Raw genomic sequence first — 23,702 nt, 5'->3', positions numbered from 1 at the left:
CAACAATGCATGCATCAAGAAGTACGCGAGCGGTGTTCTTGCACCATGGAAGCACAGCAAAAGTATCCAAATCTGGGAAGCAGACCGCATCGGCGAAATTGATCTCTTCTGCATACCCTGTTCCTTGGATGATTCCACCCTCCGGGTCCAAAGCTACAAATGCATCACATGGAAAATTGTGGCCTTGTTTGGATTTTTCTTTAAAGTGTTTAGATGGAATAGTTTTGCAACGAGCAACACCATATTGGTCAGCGATTTCAAACCGAACATAGTCAATGTTATTTGTCTTGATTGATATCAGCACTTTCTCCAGGTCCATCTTGTTATCTTTCCTATTTATCATAAATGAACAAAACAAAAACACCAATCTATTAATTTTTAGAAATAACAGAAAATTAATGAATCTTAGTAATCTTTATTTTGTTAAGTTCCTTTGATTTTACAAAATGGCTAACTTTCAGGCTTTTTTGGTCTTCCAGCCTTTTCTTCATTATGTTTCGTGTTTGTATATTTTATGATGTCTTTTTTTGTAGTGTTTTTGATTTTTCTGGAAATAAAATATGAATGAATTAATAATAAATTTATAAAAAAAGTTGGATATGGATAACGTGAAGAGGAATATACTAAAATGAAACATGGTGGAGGCAGGAAGAGAACGAACAAATATTTAAAGCCATATCATAACATTTCCATAAGAAATATAAGTGTATTTTTTGTGATATAAAATGTTTGTTTTCACTGTCCTCTTTTAATTTGGGCCCAACCAGACGAGGCACAGTGTCGATGTCCTATACGATAAATATAAATTTAATACTCCGTTGGTGAGCGACGGGCGAGTGGTATTTCACCGAACGCAAGAAAAGGAGTTCTATCTGATTGGCTAGCAATCGATCGCTTAGGTCGCTTAGTAGTCAACTACAAACTCAAAACTGAGCAATGTATTCAATTCGATTGAAATCGATATTCTATTATTGACGTAGATAAAGAAAGTGATAGTGTGTCAATAATGTACATTGTATTGCATCTTGATTTTACATGCATTCCTTTATATAATTATTTCTCAAAGAGTTGAATATGATCACAATTTTTACCCAGGATTTCAAATTTTTCACTAATTAGTGTATTTAATTTCCAGTTAGTGTATTTAAGATAAAACCTGTGATACCTGACAACAAATAAAATTTTCTTGCAATAGAAATATCATATGGGATACTAATATGGTAGGCCGCAACCGCCACAACGTGGAGCTGCTACGCGTAGCTGACTTTTTGCTCCGTGGAGCCAAATTGACCAATCATGATCATGTTAGAGCTTTTCATTACTCGGAGGTAAAACTAACCAATCAAGTACGACTTACTCATTACGTGAAGCGAATTTATTCATTAAGAATTTGCCAGACGAGCGTCACGTAGTTGCAAGATATCCTCGGTCACGAAAGTTATGATTCAAAAAGTAGTTTATGAAAAGTACGAACCGACTTATTATTAAGATGGACATGCACTCATAAGAAACTCATACAGTATTGTACATAACTATATAGCTAGGCAGAGTGGTGGTAAACCATGCACACAGTTCTGCGATCTGCAGTGTATCGCCGGGAGCTAATTTGTATAACTTGCGCTGTGTGGCCTGCGGAATTCGACCTTCAGCAAACTGCAAACCAGTTCGGATTTACTTTATATACTAGTAGTAGGCCATACATACTGTAGTTACTGTCCGTTTTCCTATACACAATACTCAGTGCGCTCAGCATTGACGCGTGACCTCTACAAATAGTGTATGTTAGAAGTATAGGCCATTGCCTAGTTGACGTCACTGTGTAAAAAATAACCGGCCAATATTTAAAGTATTCTCTGAAATTCTAGAAAATATAGTTTGTAACATGTCCTAAATTTTTAGCTAATTTAGGTGTTTGGAAATATTGGTACTTTTGTGTTTTAGGAAGGATATGTAAACGACAGATAACACCAAAAAATATGAAGAAATTATTTCTAAACCGTGTTAAGTTCTCATTTTCAAGAACGCTTTAACAATAAGCAGACTATTGTCTCATTTCGTAAACAAAAGCCCACAGTATTGTTACCTTGCGTTCGCTTTATAATCGTTCACCCAACTGAAACTATAATACCAACTCATTGCTCATTGCACAGGTAAAATAGACACAAGTGCAGTGTGTATTTAACCAGAGAAGATCTGATGTAACATAGTTGAGCTGTTTTCATTGAGTGTTATCTTGGTTTAATAGCTTTTAATGGGGTTTAAGTCCTTCAAAGGTCGTGGTGAATTCTACTGTAGACATGACTGCATCATGATTATTTTAAAGTCAACAACATTCAACAATATGATCACCGTGGTAGTATGACAGTATCAGTACCGTGGGTGTCAGTGATCCTGGCCTGACACAGTAGACAAACAAACAAACAAACAAACAAAACGCCACACACATGACACATGCATGCAAGGTAACATTGACTATACACTAATCAAACAATGGTATTGATCCTGTACAACTGGTCGTGGTTTATTTACAATCGATTCATTTAAAATCCCCATAGTAAACATTAATTTTGGCAAGAGTTTTCTCTCTCTGGAACGAGGATGCATCCACTGGCTCCGCGTAATGAAAAGATCTAACATGATTGGTCAATTTAGCTCCGCGAAGCGAAAAGTAAGCTACGCGTAGCAGCTCCACGTTGTGGCGGTTACGGCCAGCCATATACTGATCATGCGAAAATCGTAAAACATAGAATAGAAACAGTGTGGCAGGCTTTCAAAATCTCAAATTGTATGCTAGCCTGAGTCGCTCGGCCTATCTCGAATAAAATCACCATGCGTAGCTGTTGAAAAACGTGAGGATTCATCGTACTATCACGGCAATTTTTGACACGAAGATATAGGGATGATGACGGTGTGCGAGGCAATACAAAGAAATCGCTATTTAACACCAGCGCATATGTCGCCAATGCGAGTCACTCAGTCGTGTCGGTTCTTTTAATATGTCACCACTGTTCGTACGCCATGTACGTCTGTGTTATGCACAGTACGCCATGTACGTACTGTGTTTTGCACATCGTGTACGCGTTTCGACTAATATTTCCATCGTAATAATAAAACGACGGTTCCTGGGTTTTATTGAAAATCTCGGATTGTGACAGAACTACAGCACCTAGAGTCTTGATTTTTGCAGCGTATGTTAGTTTAACGAAGTACATTAATATAATACTGTAACTGTAAAAAACAGAATTTTAAAAAATATTGCGGGCGTCCTCCTCAGTAAATGTTATATTATGGCTTTAACAAGTGAGGCGGTGTTAACAGTAAAGGTTTAACACGTCAAACTGGTAGAGAATCACACGCACCCATACCCAGACACAATAACACGGATACCCTTTAATTCGCTGTCGTAGTGCACGTTAGTAACCATTGGTTACTGCTCCAAGCATGGGCTCATACACCTGTTCCGAATTTTGATATGCCATAGTCTTTGTGTTGTGATCATTTCGATCAGTGGTTCGTAACAAAGAAAGCGTGATCCAGTTGACCTGGCAACGGTCATATTATAACGTGCACTACGACAGCGAATATGAAGACCATCGACCACAAATTTCTATTCTTCAGGTAGAAGATGAGAGATATGAGAAGGTATATTGAAGTAATATATTAGTAGTTGTAACATTAAGGGCTCGGATAGCAACGTTTGCACAGTATTTTTGTGGGACATGAGAACACATCAGACATCTCGAATTAGATTCTGAATATGAAGAATGTCCTTTTGGTATCAAATAATTTGAATTTGTGAAATTGGCGATATAATTGGGAGCACGTGTGGCCGAGTGGATAAGGCGCCCGACTCATAATCCATAGGTAGCGAGTTCGAGCCCCGCTCGTGACAACGTGTTGTGTCCTTGGGCATGGCACTTTATCCTCATTGCCTACTGGGGGATGGGGTTGGATGTTTGTATAGTTGTTTGTTTCAATGTTGCAATATTGGCGCTGATTAAGCTGCTGCCTGCAAATTGCATTGTGTCTGTTTAGGTGTGTTTAATGTACAATTCTAGCAATTTGACCCGCGGGTCACCATTAAAGTTTGAAATAAAACCTTCCTTCCATAATCAAAATTTTATGACAAATCATTAAAAATTAATATTTTTGACATTTAACAGTCATCGAAGTAAAATTTATAAATCTAATGATACTTACTTAAAGTGTATGTAGCTGAGAGGAAAAGCCGACGATTGAAAATTTTGACCTTTCGTATTGAAGACATAGATTTTTCCCAGTAACACCTAAAAATGTAGGTCTTTTGGGAAAAAATGTGTATCTTTAATACGAAATGTCAAAAATTTTCAAAAGCGTCGGCTTTTCCTTCCCAACTTTAAGTACATTTAGATTTATAAATAAATTTGACTTCAAGACACTGTTAAATATGAGAAATAGAAAAAATATAAATTTTAAATAATATGCCATAAAATTTGTATTATGTTGCCAATTAAAAAAAAAAATCTAAATTATTTGATATCATCAGGACATTCCTCGTGTTCAGAATACAATTCGATATGTCTGATGTGCTTTCATGTCCAACAAAAATACTGTGCAAACGTTGCTACCCGAGCCCAACACCACACATCACAAATAATGATACACTGCATAGGAAATGAAAAAAGTGATGTATTTTCAAACACAGCACTATATAACAGAAGACATAAGAATTAAAAAATCCATGCTGTATTTCCAAACACAGCACCAAAACAAAGCACTATAGTAGAATACATAAGAATTTAACAATATTTCCAAACACAGCACTATAAATATAAAACATGAGAATTTTTAAATTCTTTAAATTTTTAAATTTTTAAAAAACAGCCATGCTGCAACCACTGTTTCGGAGAACATGTCTAATTGATGTTAGATATTGTATGTAACATATTATCGATTTTTCGTCATCAAACATTCGTTAGAACTTAAACATTACTGGAAATAGAATGGCAATGGATTAAATAACGTATATATGTTACATACAATATTGTACGTACAATACTCGGAGTCTGTGGAGCGCTTAACAGAAGAAGCTGGTGACTAAAGTTCTGCCCGTCAGGTATTGATATAAATTGGGCCAATTGGAGTACATCATTGGGCCCGGTATAGTAGTGTCCAATTATTGAATACTATACTGGGCCCAAGGATGTTATGGATAACAATGATGAGTGCATGCAATGATTATGCAAGATTGGCAATAATTATGTGTGATCTGTCACCCCCCCCCCCCCCCACCCCCTTCGCACCACACCCATTCATCAGCGCCAGTGGCAGCTAGTGGCATAGGTCTATTAAATTGTGCATACATACTGGGACGGGGGAAGTTGATGCAGAGATAAACTTAACAAACATTTGCAATTTAGCATTTGGTCTGTTTTTGACCTGAATTAACCCTATTTTTGGCCCAATTTAGCTCTCGCTCCTCTCGCGCATAAGAAAATCGTATCTATCTCGTATCTATGGCGTTCACACCAACTTGGGGTTGAGTGGTGCCATCTGCTTCATGATGTCCTGCCACTTCCTTCTGTCTTGAGCTAGCCTGCTAGCGCTGACCAAAGAGCTGATGTTTACTTTATTACAGTCGGCTTTCAGGCAGTCACTCCATCTTTTGGGGTCTCCCTCTTGGGCGTTTGCCATGGATATGTGCCTCAAATGCTAGTTTAGGAAAACGTGATGGTGGCATTCTCTGTATATGGCCGAAGTACCGGAGTCTTTTTGTTGAGATTCTGTCCAGGATGGTAAATTCCATGTCGAGGGTTTTGCGAATGGCGGTGTTTCGAATCCTGTCGAGACGTGACACTCCCATTATTTTGCGAAGGCACATCATTTCAAATGTTGAAAGTCTGTTTTCATCTTCCTTCTTTAGTGTCCAAGTTTCTGCTCCATATAATAGTATCGAGAGCGTAAGTACCTTATAGAGCTCGATCTTTGTGCTTCTCTGGATGTCTTTGGCACTCCATATCTTATGGAGTTTTTGAACAGTCCCTATGGCTTTCCCAATGCGTAGTTTTACGTCCTCGGTGCAGGATCCAAATTGACAGATCTTCCCTCCTAGGTATGTAAACTCCTCAACTTGTGCTAGTGGTGTTCCATTGATATTTATATTTATTATTGTGTTATTTTTGGTGATTGCCTGTACTTCAGTTTTTCCTATGTTGATTTTCAGTCCCAGTGTTGTACTACTCTTATACACAAGGTTTACCAGAGTTTGTAGGTCTTTTTCACTACAGCTACAAGTGCGATGTCATCCGCGAAGCGTAGGTTATTGGTAAGCTGCCCTGAATGTTTACTCCTATATTTGTGTCGTGAAGTGCATATAACATGACCAGCGCAAGAAGGATATTAAATAGCTGAGGTGAGATCACACACCCTTGTCGCACTCCAACTGCAGTAGTGAACCATTCCGTTAACTGTCCATTAACTCTTACAGCGCTTTCTGATTTCAGGTAGAGTGCTTCTAGCAGCTTTATGATTTTGTTGAGGAATCCGAAGAATCCAAGTGCCTTTCACAGGCCCTCCTGCCACAGAAAATAGCTATGCAAATTAAGGTGTATCGATGGGCGATACCGATACATCTGACTACCATGATCACGATGTATATAGTGCAGTGTAATGAATAACTGTTTCTAAACAATACAATAATTCATTATTGGCCTCATGCAATGGCTGAAATATTACTCATATTGGAGATCAAAGGTAAATTAATGAAAACCTCACCTGCTTTACGACACAAAATAACTTGTTCCTTTTTTTCTCGTACATGTATGGCCGCCAATGTCATACATACGGAATACGTATATATAGCAAAAATTTTGTGATTGATTGGATTTTCCGCTCCAAAGAATATCACACACTGTACAAAAGATTTTGTTGTTTCAAGTTCAGCCAGGTCAAAGTGAAACTGGTGATCCGTACCATTTCCAAAATAGGCACTTATACCTACTACAACCTCATAAGACGCAAAATACTTACGGTAATGTTCCAATCCAAGTGGGTGACACTAAATCCCCGGTTGTTCTATTGATAAGCAACGCAAACCTATGAAAAATCCCGTTGGTTTGCTAGCTAAAGTTTGTTCGGTATATATAAGGCGGAAAAAATAAGACTTATACCTCCGTGTATTGATATAGAATGGCATGCACGTAATTGGGCGCAAGGCTTACGCTAGTTGTGTGTTGCGTAATGCATGACTGGCGCACGCTTATGTGAAATCACGAGAGCTTGAGTTGGGACTTTATTGACGTGCGCAGTAACAAAAGCTTAATCATTTCCGCCTTATATAAGCCGAACAAACTGTAGAAAGTAAGGCCAGTTATCGATCCGTAATGAATAGTTCACATTCGACCCCATGATCAAGTTGGCGAATAATGACGCCGTTTGTTTTGCGAACTTTGTCTGTTCAATGTGAATATAGCGCGCCAGGGCGAAAACGAAAACGGTTTATGAAATGGCGGACGGGTGTTTCCCATCAGGCACCAGTGATATGTTTTTCAAAGAAAATCTACTAAGTTAATATGGGAGTGACTTTTGCAATAGTAATGTCGAAATTAGGACTTGCTGTCAATAATACGAAGGAAATGCGTGTAAGGTATGGAATACAGCCTGTCTCAAATATAATTGTGCAAGTGAAAAGCGAAGTCTGTGGCAATACTGTTGTAACATGCTTACATCGACGTCAAGGGCGCAGTTTTTTTAGGTTTCAAATATCGTTCGTTCTGTTCAATTTGCTTGTTTTAATCTCGAGATATATTTAGTTAACAACGAAAGTATAAAATCACCATTGTGCCACTTTTACTAGGGAGGCTATACATGTAAATCAGTGAAAGCATCAAATTGATCAAGAGTTCATACATACACGCGATATAACAGCGCCCGTGATTAGTCGAGAGCCGGGCGTAAACAGCGTTTAGGCCCGGTGTCCCGGATGTGAGATCGTCGGGTAGGGAAAATGCAGGAAATCGTGTTTTTGGGTGGGTGCGGCGTGCCGCACCCACCCTGTATTCTCTGACTATTGACCTACTTTTTCACATGCCGCAGTGTTGAGAAAATATTCGTGCCGGTTATATCCCAAACACCCACAGAGGTGATAGTTTACGGCGAGTTTTGTAATTATTACTTGATTTTGATATGTAAGTAATACGATAAAGTCGTCATAGGCAGTAATGTGTTTGTATTAAAAGAAATAACAAAAATAATTATTTAAGTAATAGAAATACTATTTGGAAATTGCAGCAAGATTTGCAGATGTTTTTATTTGAACAGTACCAGTTTACCAGTTTTGCTAGTTTTCCTAATCTTTGGGCTAAATTAATAGCATCGTGAAGGTCATATATATCATTTTATACTGACAGCTTCGGCATGTACTTAAATACAGCTTGTATGTGCATTGTGTTCAGTGTGTACATAGGCTATTTACTTTTCAAATCTTTGATGCCTGTATAAGGTATTATAGACAAATTATTAGAATGCATGTGCACCAGTAGAAATGGCCCAGGTTGAATAAAATAAATAAACATATGAATGAATATTTTATTCCCTGGATTATTTTTGTTGGGACAAAATAATGATATAGTTTGACGCTTTGAAATACAGTTATGTTAATCATAATAAAGTTACAAAGTTAAAAAATAAGATCGAAATATTGTAAAATCACACATTTCCACTCATAAGTTGCAATACAACAAATTGAGGAAATTGATATGACAGATTTTTAAACTTTGATATGGAAAGATACCCCAGCCCTGTTGTCTCACCAGAGAAGATGAGCAGAAGTCTTTCTATCTGATGATAAAGAAAAAAAACTCTAGGTATGATTACGAAAATGTTTTAAATAACGATTATCTACAAAAGTTTTATAACCATGTTTTATATAAAATGTTAACATAAAACGTCTTGTGTTATGATGTGAAGGGTTAATATAAAAACAGGGAAAATCTGTTCCAACTGACCAGCATAGAACAAAGGATAAGCAATAGATCAGATTAAAATCAGGGAAAATATGACACAACCTCCAATGGGGGAATAACAAGCGTATAAACGTATAAAGTTAAAAACTCTTTTAACTTTGTTTATACGTTTTGTGTTATTCCCCTATTGGAAATCGATGTTGTGTCATATTTTCCTATTTTTAATTGTGAACTTGACTTACTCATTCTTTCATTTCTCTTGACAATTTTTCATTTGCCCACCCTATTCCTTTTAAAGGAATTTTTATTTAATGATGTCACTTGTAATTTTTTGATATTATTTTAATGAAATAAGAATCACAAGATGTTCTGGTATGTATGAACGGGCAAGCGGCCCCTCGGGCATAAACAACTGTTTAGTCATGAAAATATATAAATGAACCCCTAATTCCTTCATGAAATCAAAAGAATGCATCGATTACACAACAATACAAAATTGAAAGCAAATTTATACTTCTACGCTTCAAGTTTGACGTCATCAATATCTGTGACGTCATCAGAGGTGTTCTAGTACTACATCACTAGCAACAACAATCTTCATAGCAATAAAGCTCAATAACATCCGCTGAATACGCCGGATGACCCGGTGAAAGCGCTCCGGTTAGTGTACCAAATTTGAGTAGCGTAGAAGCATACATTTGCTTTCTATTAATGTGTACATCCATATCAAAACGATGCACTTGTCGGCTGCTACATATGTCTCATTTCACATAATAGCTAGGAACAAATACCAGACTCATCTCAAGTGGAGGTCACTTCAAATCATCCCCAAGTCACATGGTTTGGGAATTAGAACATTACTAAGTAAACCATGTGACTTTTTTGGATGATTTGAAGTGATTTCTGCTTGAGATAAGTCTGATATTTGTTCCTAGCTATTATGTGAAATGAGACACATGTAGCAGCCGACAAGTGCATCGTTTTGATATGGATTTTACGTTTACCGCTACGTACATGAATATACATCATTATTATACAAAATTGTCTTACTGTTAATGATTTTCTTTTTCCACTTGAAACAGATTAAAAGATAAATAAATATTTCATATTCTGATGTACATGTCAACGAGACCGGTTCCATTTGATACGACAGCCCAGAAAACAATACGACACCGGTCACTTTAATGTAGCGTGGTCCAGATTTGAAAGTTGTCATGCACTTACAACAATACAAAAACACTCAGGTAGCATTTCGCAGATTTACACTGAATACAAACAATAGAGGGTATTCATTCATTCATTCATCTTTATTTCATTCAAATATAAACTATAACAGAACAACAATTAAATACGACGTCACTCATTTAATGGCAGCCATTTCAATTTTTATACCGTTCCGGTTGGTTTATTGCATACACTCTATAGAATTTACTACAACTATCAAATCTTGGGTTACATTGATTGCTATGATGTCAATATTTAGACAAGTGCTACAAATGAGGTGTCAAAATGCGCAAAAATAAATTCTACTTCCAACGCATTTTGCAGATTTGTAATACAATCTCCCGTTTTTGAATAATGGCCGATATTTAAGGGGGTTAGTTACTTTTTTTTTAGATGTTTATAATGTATAGTAGGGAAACGCGCAATATCTGATACTATAGTAATTGAGCAAGAAGAACTGATTTCAGTGATTTTTGAATGATTTACGCGGTTCACACGATTTGTTCTGTTTTATTGCAAAAAAGAGTTGTATGTTTAACTAACTCTCAGGAACTAGAAAGACCAAGGCCAAAAACACATTCTTACCCAAGTTTAAGGGCTCAAGTTTGCACAATAGTTTTTGTGGGACCTGAGAGTACATCAGAGTCACACCAAATTCTATTGATTTATATCTTTTCAATTCATTTTTTTTTTCAATCAAAACAAATCTTTTGGGGAAAAATGTGTATCTTCTTCAACTTTTTCAAATGATGGTCAGCTTTTTCTTCCAGCTACATACACAAGTACATATTATTAGATTTAAGTTTACTTCGAGGACTGTTAAATGTCAAAATGTAATTTTTTAATAATTTGTCATAAAATGTGTATTATATCGCGAATTTCACAAAATCAAAACTACCTGATATCAGAAGGACATGCCTCGTATTTAGAATGCAATTTGGTGTGTCTGATGTGCTCTCAGGGCCCACAAAAATACTGTACAAAGGTGGGTAACAGATCCCTTAAAGGATACAAAACAAAAATACACTGGGTGTATAACAGGCCTGTTATACACCCAGTGTATTTTTGTTGTGTATCATTTAAAGGATATACAACAAAATACACTCGGTGTATAACAGCCGACATAAAACAGAAATGAAGTCGTTAATGAAAAGTACAGGGTGATTGCACAAATTAAGAGGCCACATGTCACAGGGGCAAATGCCCAAAGTTGACCAAATTGTCCAAAAACGTCTGACATTTCACAACATTTTATATTGCACAAAGCTGCCGCACATTCCCTGACCACATGGCCACATTGAGTGATATTTGGCAACTTTAGTACAACCTACGCAGTTCCGCAGGGTGGCGCAATTTTGAGTACTTTTGAAAACTTTTGAGCAGTAATTCCATTGATGTTTCCTTGTTCGCCACAAAATAGCGGGAACCTGTATATCATAACTACGCCCATAGCATTACAAAAGCTTTGAATATCAATGGAATTTCATAACGCAAATTTAAATATAGCTACATACAAATCAACACATTATTGCATTATTTGGCCTACCACATGCCTAATTTAAAAGTTGTTGACACCACTAAATTAAATTCACAGTAACGCTTCCGTATAAAATTACTTACCACTATGAATTTAAAAAAAAAATTGTAAGAATGGTCCAGGGGCGTCCAACTCCATCTCTGCTCCATCGTCGTGGAAACATAGATATTAAATTCATGATGCTGTCTATCGGCATGACAGAAAACATTGATATGAATGATAATACCCAAAACACAGATTCTGTTACCATTTGTTGTAACGAGATTTCTGCACTCTGGAACTTGCCTCCGGACATACCGAATAGTGTCTTAGAAGAAAGTGCAAAGCTACTCTGTGACACAAGATTTTCGAGTTCCAAAGAATGCCATTTGGCTTGCATAATGCGCCCGCGAGTTTTCAAAGGGCGATGCGAGAGGGTTCGAGAGGTCTCAATTGGAAGGTCGTTTTAGATTTAGATTACGTCATCATTTTCAGCAGCTCATTTACCGAGCTTTAAGTCATTTTAGGCAAGTTTTTGACCGATTTCGTCAAGCTGGCTTAAAATTAAAGCCAAAGATATGTACATTTGGTCAAACAAAACTGAAAAACTTGGGTCATGTAGTGAGTGCAGACTGAATCGCGACAGATCCTGACAAACTGAAAATTGGAAATGACTATCCAACTCCTGCCAAAGTCTCTAAGGTTCGCTTATTTTTGGGTTTGTATGACATTATAGAAAATATATCAAAGACATAGGCGTGCGCTTTGTTTGCGATACAAAGTGTCAAATAACTTTTGGGCCGGCGTTACGAGACATTCCTCGCCGTCTGACGTCACAACATCTGACGTCATCACAACATCTTCGATCAGATGCTTGACGAAGTCCGATGCTTTCGGACGCAACGTAGCAAAAATATTAGAACCACCCATTTGGTTTATTCTAGATCTGATGGCACAGAAGTAAATACACTATTAAATCACGGCGAGATGTAAATTGGGTGATGATGTCACAACTCATTAGAGTTTTTCACTCGGTCGTTTTTTCCGTTGGGACTAACTGATGGCGAGCGGCAAAATTGTCCACTTGTCTTTCTTTCATGATTTTTCGCAGCATCTTTCGCTGCAGAAAACAGGCGGCGGATGACATGATCGAGCCGGCAACTCGTGAAACCGCCCGGCCGTATGGCATTTTCCATATACTCGGTTAGTTTTGTGGGGTTCATTATCGAACCCCAACGGTTTTAGCTTGTATTTATATTATTTATCAACATAGGCCTATTTGTTTGTGATATTTGAAGCGTTTTAAAATTTCAAAATAATCCCATTCAATTACACGGTTGACGATGAAAATTTACTGAATTTAGGGAATGCACGTCATCCACCACCTGGCAGAAAAGGAAATTAAAGTCCTGTAGAAATTGATCGGAAGCGCAGTCGAGAACCAATGCCCGAACAGATGAAAATCGGTGCGTACAACCGAAAACATGGCGCCTGTCTCATGGATCTATGCAAACCGTCGGCATTTAGTCGGACATGTAAGATCAGTCCGAATTAGGCAATAGAACCAAATTAGTTCGATCTTTCGATCGACCATCGATGCTTGGTCGATCCTTATTATTTATGAAATCGATCATTTGATTATTGTTAATTATTGTGATCATATATAAATTTATGTATCTAATGATATTGACCAATACAAATAGCTACAAATTAAATAACCATTAATTCTGATTAATTGGTTATTAAAATTATTCATAAATAACAAGTCCCGAAGCAGCATCGACTTTCGATCCAAAGATTTGGTTCTGGTGCCTAATTAATGTGCTTATGTAATTATCCTTAAACAATGCCTACAGACCCATATCTTCACATTGCTTTTGTAATGTTCTGTAGTCGTTGTCGTATTTCGTTTTCATCTCGCTTCCAATATTCCCTAATCTCTGCTCGTTGGATTGCTCGAAAGCTTGCAGTAGACGCGGAAACCATGCGCACTCCGGCTTTGACAATAACATCGGTGCTAGTCGATTAGCTGCTTTCGTAGGGCCTTGATTAGTCATCCAAAATTGCATCTCTTCCTTCTCCGCTAGTGTTAACACTTCTTGCACCAAAGAAAGAAGCTTTACATTTGTTGTTCCTTCTCGTATACTACACCAAGCATGTCGAAGTACTGCTCTGCTTGCAAGAACTTCCGGTGAGGGCGTCTTAATATCTATAAGAGAAATTTAAGTAAATTATTAATAATAATCTTATGTATCAAAGAAATTACACTACCAACAATTGCTCATTGTTAATGTCATCATTACGGTACTTGTGTTAACTGTAAAGTGTGCTGAGGCTTGTGGATCAACGTCTAGGTGGTGTCTGTGCGGAGCACACTATAAGACACTGCACTTTTTTCCCGTAACTCTACGACTCCATCTTAAGTCACTTTTGGTTTAATCTCAAACAGGTGGTTTCCTTTGATTTACCTTAAGGTTCGTCTTGCATATCCTATTCAAGGGTTCAGAAAACGTCAATATTCGTGATATTGTGCTTTAAGTCGAATTGAAGGTGGTTACCTTTGGCCAATCAGGTGTTGCATTCATTTGAAGTGGTTTAATTGGCTGTGCCCTATGTGTTGATCACGGGAAAAAAAGTTTGTAACCCCTGATATAACCCTAACAAATGACTGTGAAATAAATGGTAAGATGAATAGGACAAAAGGGATGCAGATATCCCGGGGTAGAATATTTACCTGATGGCAGACCTCCCTGTCTATCGTATGGTCTCTGTAAAATGAAGCAAAGATGTACCATTTAATTGGGTAAGTTTGTAATTTTTCTATACATTTTAGCCAGAAAGCAGAAACAGAAAATCAAACGATAAACAAAACTACTCACATCTACAAAACAATATTAATGCCTTACCTGTATGTCATGATCGTCAAGCATCTCGTCAAATACCTCAACTGCTTTCTTGTTTCCCACCAGTCCCGGGTGTGCTATAGTAGCTCTTAGGTTACCAAGATTTCTTCCTTTGTCTCCATTTAGCCACGCAGCGATGACAACCGGAGTGATTCTACTTCGAGTACGGGCGCATTCCTTCTCAATGTTTTCTAGGCGCAGAATCCCAAAAGCAGATGCCAGAAACCTGTAGCAGGTTCCGTCAGATTCAGCGTCATCAGATGCAAGATAGTCATCCATTGCCTCCAAGGTAGAGGTTGGTATCCATTTGGCATGACACTCAAGTCCTAGATGTCTTATGAAGATTGGGTCGTACCCGAGACAGATGATGTCTTCTACTTGGTCGTATCTGTCAAGTACCGTTTGATCGTGGTACACCTTCCCGGCGTGGTGTGTCTCTGCTTCCACAAGTTCCTGCGCAGTGAAGGTTCTTATTCGAATGTAATCTGGTGAAAGCGGAGAGACCTGCTTAAGAAAACTGGAACTGAGATACGACATCAGTGTGGATGTGCCAGGAGAATGTTCTTCTAACTCCGTCGAAATAATCCCCAGTGCCTCTCGTAACTTCTCAAAGCATAGAGCTCTCTCGTCTTCTCCACGTCCACGCACAATAACGTCAATGCCTCGCTTATCTCTAGTCATTTGCACTAAAACGGACATACCACTAGCAGTAAACTTCAGCCGATTCTGAACAGCAATAGTGTGCTCGTACTTCTTCAAGAATCTCGTCTGGAGACAAGGAAAGGTCGTTGGTGTGAATATATCGATAACATCTTCGCTGCATTGTATACGTCGACCGTATATTTCGTTGCAAGGAGGGTCTGGATTCTGACTCCAGATGTGTGGTTCCATTTCAGATGGCAGCTTCGCAGGTACAAGATATCTGTCTGCACCAAATGGTACAGCTAATTCCAGGTGCATCATGAATGACATCAGTAACTTCACGTCAATGTCCGCCACCTCAAGAACCTCACAGATTTCACACGACGTGTAAAACAGCTTTGCTTTAAGCTTTGGTCGAGAGCTAGGCATGTTGGTACCGGCAAACAAACGACCAACTATGGTTGAGAAGAGCCAGTTGGGATCAAGTACTATGAAGTCATCTCCTGCACCTTCCTTCCGTATATGTGCTCTGTAAATCTATCAAATAAATACATAAATGCTTGGCGGGGTATTTCATTTCATTTCATTTCATTTCATTTCATTTCATTTCATTTCATTTCATAGGCCTATTTCGATATTATCACCACTATACATAATAAATATAATGCATTTGAAATAAAATACAAGCCTTCAAAGTACACAGAAGAATAGAAAATAGAACATTGCACATTACCAGGTGACCAGAAAACGTTTTTGAATATATCGCCCTGCACTACAACGTTCATGCGGTACTTATGCATTGCACCATCACTTCTACGGCGAATACAAGATATATGTTATGCCAACTTACCACACCCATGTCGTGTAGGTCGATCGTTGTTGCTCTAATCAGTCTTTCTGATACATCATCAAGTTGTTTAACTTTGTCGCTGTATTCAGAGAATGATATTATAGGTGGTCCTGCAGTCACCCATGTGTCTTTGTTTTGCTCAATCTTGTAGCACAGTCCTTTGATTTTTCTTGTCCTCTATTGATCATTTTACATCAAAACAAAAATAAGAACCAAGAACAACATTATATTGTTACCGGAACATCATTTTTATCATCGTCATCATCATCGTCATCATCATCATTTCGGTTGTCTTACCAAAATAAGGTAGGGAAGAAAGAAGACGAAGAGAAACGACGTTTTCTCCGCCTCGATTTTGAACCACCGACTCCTCAGTTGCCGACCACCAGACCGGGGATATCAAGCCACACGTGTGACTGTTGCCCGGCCAACGAGTTCGTGTGTATAATGTAGTTACGGAGAATTCCGCAATTGGATCATGCATGGGCTTGCAGTCGCTTCGTGCTGTATTATTTTGTATGGTCTAGTAGCGTTAGGGTAAGTTAAGGCCTTTTGCTTTTTTGGGGAAGGGAAGAAAGATGTAGGGAAAGATGGAGGGCTAGGGAAGGAAGAAAGACGATGTTGAGAAAAATTGTTTTCTCCGATCGGCCCCGGTTTTGGACTACCGATCCCCCGGCTGCCAACCACGAGACAGGGGATAGTAAGCCACGCGTGTACGACCTTTGCTCGGCCAACGTACGAGATCGTGTATAAATTTGAGAGAGCTTGCGATTTCCAAACATAGGTATCATATATACGCCCGTGCATCTATTCAAAATCACTCTCATATGACGGGATTTTGAATACATGCATGGATGTAGCATACGTACGTTTGGAAATCGCAAGCTCTCTATTATAGTTTCGGAGGAGCGCGCAATCGAATCACGCGGGATGCAATGGTCTTGCAATCGCTCCGTAGTGTGTGTTTATTAATGCTCTGTGCTGTATTGTTTTATATGGTACAGAAGCATTAAAAGAAACTAGAAGGAACGTAGAATAAAGGGGCCGTCGATTACACTGTCTCCAATAGTTTAACTAAAAATGAAGACAGAAATAGAAAATTCTTAAAAAATAAGTGTTCGCTCTCTAACTTACCCTTAACGAGTCAGCTATCCCTTCCAACTTGGTATGGAAATCGGACATGTCAGATGACTCTCCTAGAATGAACTCTTTGTCAGAAATATCCAAGAACCTTGAGAATTTTTCTCGTGCTTCATTAACATTCTTTGTCGCGATGTCCCTGTAATGATCTGTTGAAAATAAATGATTATTATGCTAGCATCTAGGCAATTATGTATATAATGTATTGGTGTATAAACTATCAAAGCCATCATTTATTTAAGGTACCTTTATGTTTTACAGGGATGACATCACAGTGTGTTGCTACTATGGCCACTTGAGGTTTCTTCCCATTGAGATATTTGTTGACAGCCTTGACAAAGGCAAGCCAGTAGAAAATCTGTTTGAATTTAAAATACAAAGTTGGAAAATAAGAATTGTACAACTACACATTAATTTATACGGTTTGTATTATAATTATTATAGATTCAATGCTATTGAATGGGCACATTTCGTGATCCACATCCTCATCCCCTAATCAGAAACCTATAACTTAATGTTTGTGTGCATATTTAACCTGTCTTGCAGATTCCGTCGTCTGGCAAAGAGCCGGCAAAATTACGAAATGTCCCTTTATAAATGTTATTCACATTTGATTTGACAGCATATAAAGGAACTTGTTAATTTGTTCTTTAAAAAGAACAAATTAAACTGAACAAGCGAGCGATGTTGTATAAGTTTGCCTTTATTGGCCAAAAAACAACATATTTGCAACATTTCGTATTATAATATAATCAAAAGTGATATAATCTTTTTAAAACAAACAAAAACAAAAACTCTATTAACATGACTAAAAAATGAAGATAAAGTAACCTCTTCGCTCTGACGCAGTTTGGCTCGCTTCTGCTCTGGATCACACGCTTCTTTCGAGAGATCATACACCACAAGAAAAATGGCGTTTTGTGCTCCTAAAAACATTCCATGCGTAACACGGTACTCCATTTGCCCGGCACAATCCCACACCGAAACTAACTGTCCAGTCGGGCCTACTAGCTTTCGTTCAACAGCGATTCCAGGGGTTGGAGTGTAAAAGCTTTTGTCGACCTATAATGCAAAGTTTGAGTGTGGACATCAATGTTAAAGGGAAGCAAAACATTAATACAAAACCTCAAGTCGAGATATATTTAGTTTTATGTGTGTAATATGAACGTATTTAACCTTATTTAATAATAATAATAATATGCATAATGAAGACTTTAAGGTCAATTACATACATCCGGTGCAAGACTCTGAATGTCACGCTATAATCGTGAAATTAAAGCCATGATATAAATGTGTGATTTGCTCCCCAGTGACGCCCTAAATTTGTCTCGAATTTCAACTTTATGCATGATTCCAATGGTGTCCAAGAATACCATTGTGAAAGACTAAGCCATAAGTGCTTTAATTACAATAACATTAATGAACTCCGGGGATCTCAGGTTTTATTCCAAGTTCACCGATCGAGTGATGGCTGACACGTCTCGTGCATGTGTATCATTGAGTCAGTGACGATGACGTATAAATTGTAAGCATATCGCTATTTATAGTACGTCTCATTTATACGTCCCAGCTGCAATACACGCATTGACGATAATTATAGGCGCTTGAATGAAAGAGCAATTTTCTTCGTTTTACATCATTTGTTTGGCTCGAAATTAAAAGGGGACAATGTGATCAGTGAAAACTAACATTTTGTGGGAAACAAATAAAATCTATTCTTTATGCAAATTACACATTAGTGTTTTAACCCATACCACATATTTCTCCTGGTCCATGGAATTCTTCAGCGTCGTCTTTCCAGCTTCGGGATGCCCGACTAAAAAGAGCTTTACAATATCTATCGGTCTTTCGCCGGTCTTCATAAGCTCTTGATTTGCTTGATTCTAAAACAAAATATTAAATATTGTTTAAGGTAGAAAAACACTGTATTATAAAGATTATAATCTCCGGATCATATCCAACAAATTCTACATTTCAGAAAATATCAAACCAATCCCAAATATAGGATTAATGATGAGATCACGGGAAATAAAGAAATGGGGAAGATATCAGAATGAAATAGAGAAAAAGGAATAAGTGAAGATTAAAAAGGTAGCTTGATAGAATAAAATTAATTATTTTTGTCTTGTCTATACCCGAATCAGTATTAAGATTTAACGAACAATAGTGTTTCCTTTTTGATTCCTTCAAAATCTTTAAGGTTATTCACCCTTCTTTCTCGTTTGAGTGTTTTAGCAGCGGACCGGTTTTCCTCAGGCCATATATCCTCTGGTATATCGCCATTCTGAAAAGATTATCAATTACAATAATATAAATTAATAATATGCAAATTCAAGTATTTGCGACAAACACTCCAAAAAGATACTTCGTTTGATATACAGAACTATTATTGGATCAAATTGTCATGAAGGGAAGCTAGTTAGTTAATGAAAACAAGATGGATTTCAGTGTCCATTTAATAAGTTTCTTCCAACATTGACTTACTTTGTTGGCGGCAAGAGCGTCCCCTCCACATTTGACCAAGGCAGCACATATCTTATCATCTCCTCGACGTGCTGCGTAATGCAAGGGAGTGTCTCCTGCCTGAAAAAAAGAAAAGAAAAGAAAAGAAAAAATTCTTCCTCCTATTTGTCTTTCGTTTTACTCCCTTTCCATCCCGTTTCTTCACCACTTGTACTAGTTTTCTTCTACCTATTTCTCATAATTTCCGTGAATGTTTATGATTGTGTTCTTTCTTCTCTTCTTGTTTTGTTTTCTCTCTTTTTAAATATTTGTCATATATAAACTTTATACATCAAATAAATTGATCATGTTAATAGTGCAAATAGAACGAGTTTGCTAAATAAATTAATGGTGCAAGATGGAGAACCATGACACAAATTATGAGCACAAATCCTTTCCAGAGCTGGATAAAATTCTGGGGATAAAATAAAGAAAACTATCGGTGTATTCGCAAAATCATTTAGTTTTTCTTTTATGTCCCATGTCGCTATGCACCACCAGCGGATCATAGAGTATAATATGCGAGCATCTGGTTTTGATATCTCTTCGGTTTATACCCATTAAATTTATTATGAAGACTAACATGATCTTCAGTATCAGGCGTGAGACTGCACTTTCCTAAAAAAAAACCTGAAAATGCGCGTGAAATTGGGCAAAAAATACCAAAAACAGGCCGAAATTAAATAAAGTTGCTGAAATTTTGACATAAAAAATGAAATCAGTTTTAAAACTGAAAATTCTCATGCCTGCAGTATCTGAACCACGATCCGAGAGAAAGACTAACCTGATCTTCAGTATTGATTTCTGATCCACGATCCAAGAGAAGTTTGCAAACTTTGTCACTACCACGTTGTGCAGACAGATGTAGAGGGGTAACCCCGTCCTAATTGAATCAACAAAAGCTTTTTACTTTGTATTATTATTAGTAGTAGTAATCAATTTTTTTTTTTTTTTTAAAAGATTATCATTTTATCAGATCAAAAACGAGGAACCTTTAAATTGCAACAAGCTTGTAACGAGCTTGCTTAAATACGTTACTCTATATAGCACATGGTTTACATAGTATAAGCACGTTGCACAAGTTTGCACGTGCTCCTTCGAATGCAAAACCATTGAACCCGTTTCTCACGATCGAGCTTCCTCGAGCTTTTAATGATGCATGGATTTAAAAAATGTATTTGTTGATTATTTCAAGATTAAGTTAAGACAAACAAACAAATACACCAACCTTTCCTCTGGCATTGACTAAGTCTTTATCTTTGTCAAGTAAGAACTGACAAATGCCTGGACGTTTTAATGTTGCGGCAAAGTGAAGAGGAACATAGTCATTCTGTAAAATAGTTAAGGAGAAACGTGATTATTGGTTGCTCCTAACATCGCATTTATATCGCATTTAGGAACCAGAAATAAATTTGTTCAATTTTGGATTGACCGACGATGCTGCTTCGATGCTTGTTCATAATAAATGCTAAATTTATATTTGTCAATATCAGTACATGCAAAGATTCATATGTTATTACAATTAACATAGTCAATTAGCTGATTTTATAAATAAAAATGGTCGACCAAGCATCGATGGTCGATCGAAAGATCGAACTAATTTGTTTCTATTGCCTTACCCTGTCTAAATCAATCAATGTGCAAACACTATTCTTTCATGTACCGTATGCTATGGTAGGGTGTACAAACAGACAGATATGACCCTGAACGGAACTTGTTGTGAGTTCTTTGTCATCCGCTTCATTAGACCCTCCCTCGGGTCCGTGGAGAACGACTGGTAATGTAGATTACATAGCATTAAAAATCAACCCAATACAATGGACTTTCGCGTTCACTTATAATACGAGTATATTTCTATATTGATGCATGGTTGACTGTGGTGGGTATAATTAGTGGCGTCGCGTCGATTTGTGGATGAAGAGGAATGGGTTTTTGGCATTGAAGAAAATAAGGGGGGGGGGGGAGTTGGCATTTTTTTCATAAGGCATTACGTAATTATTTATTGTTACATTATCCAGAGATGGAACCGAACCGAGACTGGGGGCCAGTCTACCGCTTCATCTGCCCCATAATTCAAATGTAGTTGTGTAGATAATGGGAATTATTAATTCCCATTTTTCCTCCGCCTAGGATCGAACCCGGGACACATGAGCTCACATGCATTGTCAAAAATCTAAACTAGTGTGTCATCAATCATCATAGGTATTACTGCTTCGTGTAATAAAGGCAAAAACTGCCATCGCTTGTACAAATTTCGTAGTATAAAACGCGATCTGGGCACATTTTTATTTGAAAATGATTATTCGTAATCATTTCATCTTACCTTATTTTTGGCGGCGACATCTACTTCATACCTATTCACTAGGGATTCGCACATGTCCTTTTTATCCTTTCTTGCCGCGATGTGTAACGCTGTATTCCCTTCCTGATGAGGTATGAAATTGAATGCAAGAAAGTCGTAAGTGCCATACATTTTATATGCACGATGCACTTAGGATTTTATTGCATTTAAAAGACGATATGAAGTTGAATATAACGATGAATTAGCTTATGAAACTTGGACAACAATACCGTATATCATAAAACAGACACTTAATTATCACACAAAAAATCACACAAAAAATACATCTGATTGTAATTGTGTTTTATGATCATCGATGCATAATATGCTGTGCTAAAAGTGACTCGTTTTTTATTTCCATCAGGGCCAGTTCATACTCCTTTCAACGTGGAATGCATTTAGACGTCATAGAAAGTATTCGACATCGAATATTCAACGTCGAATATGCATGGAATGTGAATCGGCCCTTAACTTGCTCAAACCAAAATTCTTCCAACCTAAAAAGTTTCTGATGTAATAATTATGTAAATGACCAGGCGTTTGTTAATGTATACGGTACCTAAAGTAATTTGGTTCTTTTGGTAGGACTAGGACCTATAAGCCTAAAAGACATATTTTGACGGGCGAAAACAATGTAAATTAACATTTAAAAATGGGGGAAAAGGAAGAAAAAACAGGAAAAAAACCACTCAGACATACCGAATCCGTGTCAGTATTGAGGTTTGTAATAGCATATACGAGAAACCCAGCAGCAAGTTAAAGACGATGTTGAGATCAGCACTTTTTGCATTTTGAACGGCTATGAGGAACGGTGACATACCAGTCTATTTTCAAATGATAAACAAAAGAAACAATAAACATGAGTTTCGTGTTAATTTAGTGATTCATAACCTTCAGAAAACTTCAATAAGAAACAGCACATGATAAACGATAATTTTTTTGTGTAAGTGATACGAAAAAAATGTTTCAGGTTAACATGGTTCATAATGATTTGGTAATTTTCAACGATACGTAACATTAAAAACAAAAACAACATCACTTCCGGGAAATGTCAACAAGCCGTTTCGCGGGAAAAGCAGTGGACCAAAGACACTTGTGATCAAGCCATCAGCACAGATGGCGAAAGCTAAAGTAGTGAGTTACTTTTTATTGGATTTGCCTAGCAAAATGTTTAATTATTTAATCTACAATCCTACAAAGTGCATCTATTTACTGAGATATGTAACATTGTTAAAACAGTGAATCGTTTTTTTCCTTACTTGATTTTTAATCGACGGATCAGCCCCGCATTCTATGAGGGGATTGTACACCTCATATTTCGCTTTCTTCATCGCATAATGAAGTGCTGTGTTTCCGTCCTGTGAAAATAGAAATAACAATTATACAAAAAATATTCAAAATCTGGAAATCATGCTAAAAATTAAAATGTGGGCCAGAAAATTTCAGCACTAATTTTGTCTGGTTCTGACAAATGAAACATAGCCCAATCTTATAGTTTTAGTTGGAAAAACAGTATTTCGCTCTGAAGATGGCACTCGCTAGAGTTCCGAAAGCTCAGTCCTCTGAAAAGGACTTCCCTAGGGAAAGATGAAACATGCGAGTATTTGGGGGGGGCTTTGGGGCGCCAGCCCCGGGGTAAAAG

General features: G+C 37.5%; 1 protein-coding gene across 2 annotated transcripts; it reads right to left on the bottom strand.

Annotated features, from left to right (window-relative positions):
• Positions 1-200: 200 nt before the first annotated feature.
• On the bottom strand, positions 201-22,876 carry LOC140164986 (death-associated protein kinase 1-like). 2 transcript variants are annotated; one of them, XM_072188392.1, is made up of 15 exons: positions 22,760-22,876; positions 22,043-22,144; positions 20,948-21,049; positions 20,504-20,602; positions 19,702-19,800; positions 19,427-19,501; positions 18,972-19,100; positions 18,049-18,279; positions 17,464-17,575; positions 17,212-17,366; positions 16,078-16,254; positions 14,589-15,764; positions 14,417-14,450; positions 13,541-13,891; positions 201-332 (listed from the first exon to the last, which is right to left on the bottom strand). In XM_072188392.1, exons 2-15 carry the CDS (start codon positions 22,094-22,096, stop codon positions 298-300), a joined length of 2,829 nt encoding a protein of 942 aa, XP_072044493.1. In that variant the 5' UTR covers positions 22,097-22,144; positions 22,760-22,876; the 3' UTR covers positions 201-297. The 2 variants fall into 2 exon arrangements, with proteins under 2 accessions (XP_072044493.1, XP_072044494.1); XM_072188393.1 differs by lacking the exons at positions 20,504-20,602; positions 20,948-21,049; positions 22,043-22,144; positions 22,760-22,876 and having other exon boundaries at positions 203-332; positions 19,698-19,759.
• Positions 22,877-23,702: the final 826 nt, after the last annotated feature.

The sequence above is a fragment of the Amphiura filiformis genome, chromosome 11 (genome assembly GCF_039555335.1).
Source record: "Amphiura filiformis chromosome 11, Afil_fr2py, whole genome shotgun sequence".
NCBI lineage: Eukaryota > Metazoa > Echinodermata > Ophiuroidea > Amphilepidida > Amphiuridae > Amphiura > Amphiura filiformis.
This window is presented reverse-complemented; position numbering and strand designations above follow the sequence as displayed.

Coding starts and splice junctions, on each gene's coding strand:
- LOC140164986 (XM_072188392.1), bottom strand. CDS start 22,096: ATGTGCGAATCCCTAGTGAATAGGTATGAAGTAGATGTCGCCGCCAAA. Junction 21,050..22,042: donor ATGTCGCCGCCAAAAATAAG/GTAAGATGAAAT, acceptor ACTATTTTACAG/AATGACTATGTTCCTCTTCA. Junction 20,603..20,947: donor TAGTCAATGCCAGAGGAAAG/GTTGGTGTATTT, acceptor TGATTCAATTAG/GACGGGGTTACCCCTCTACA.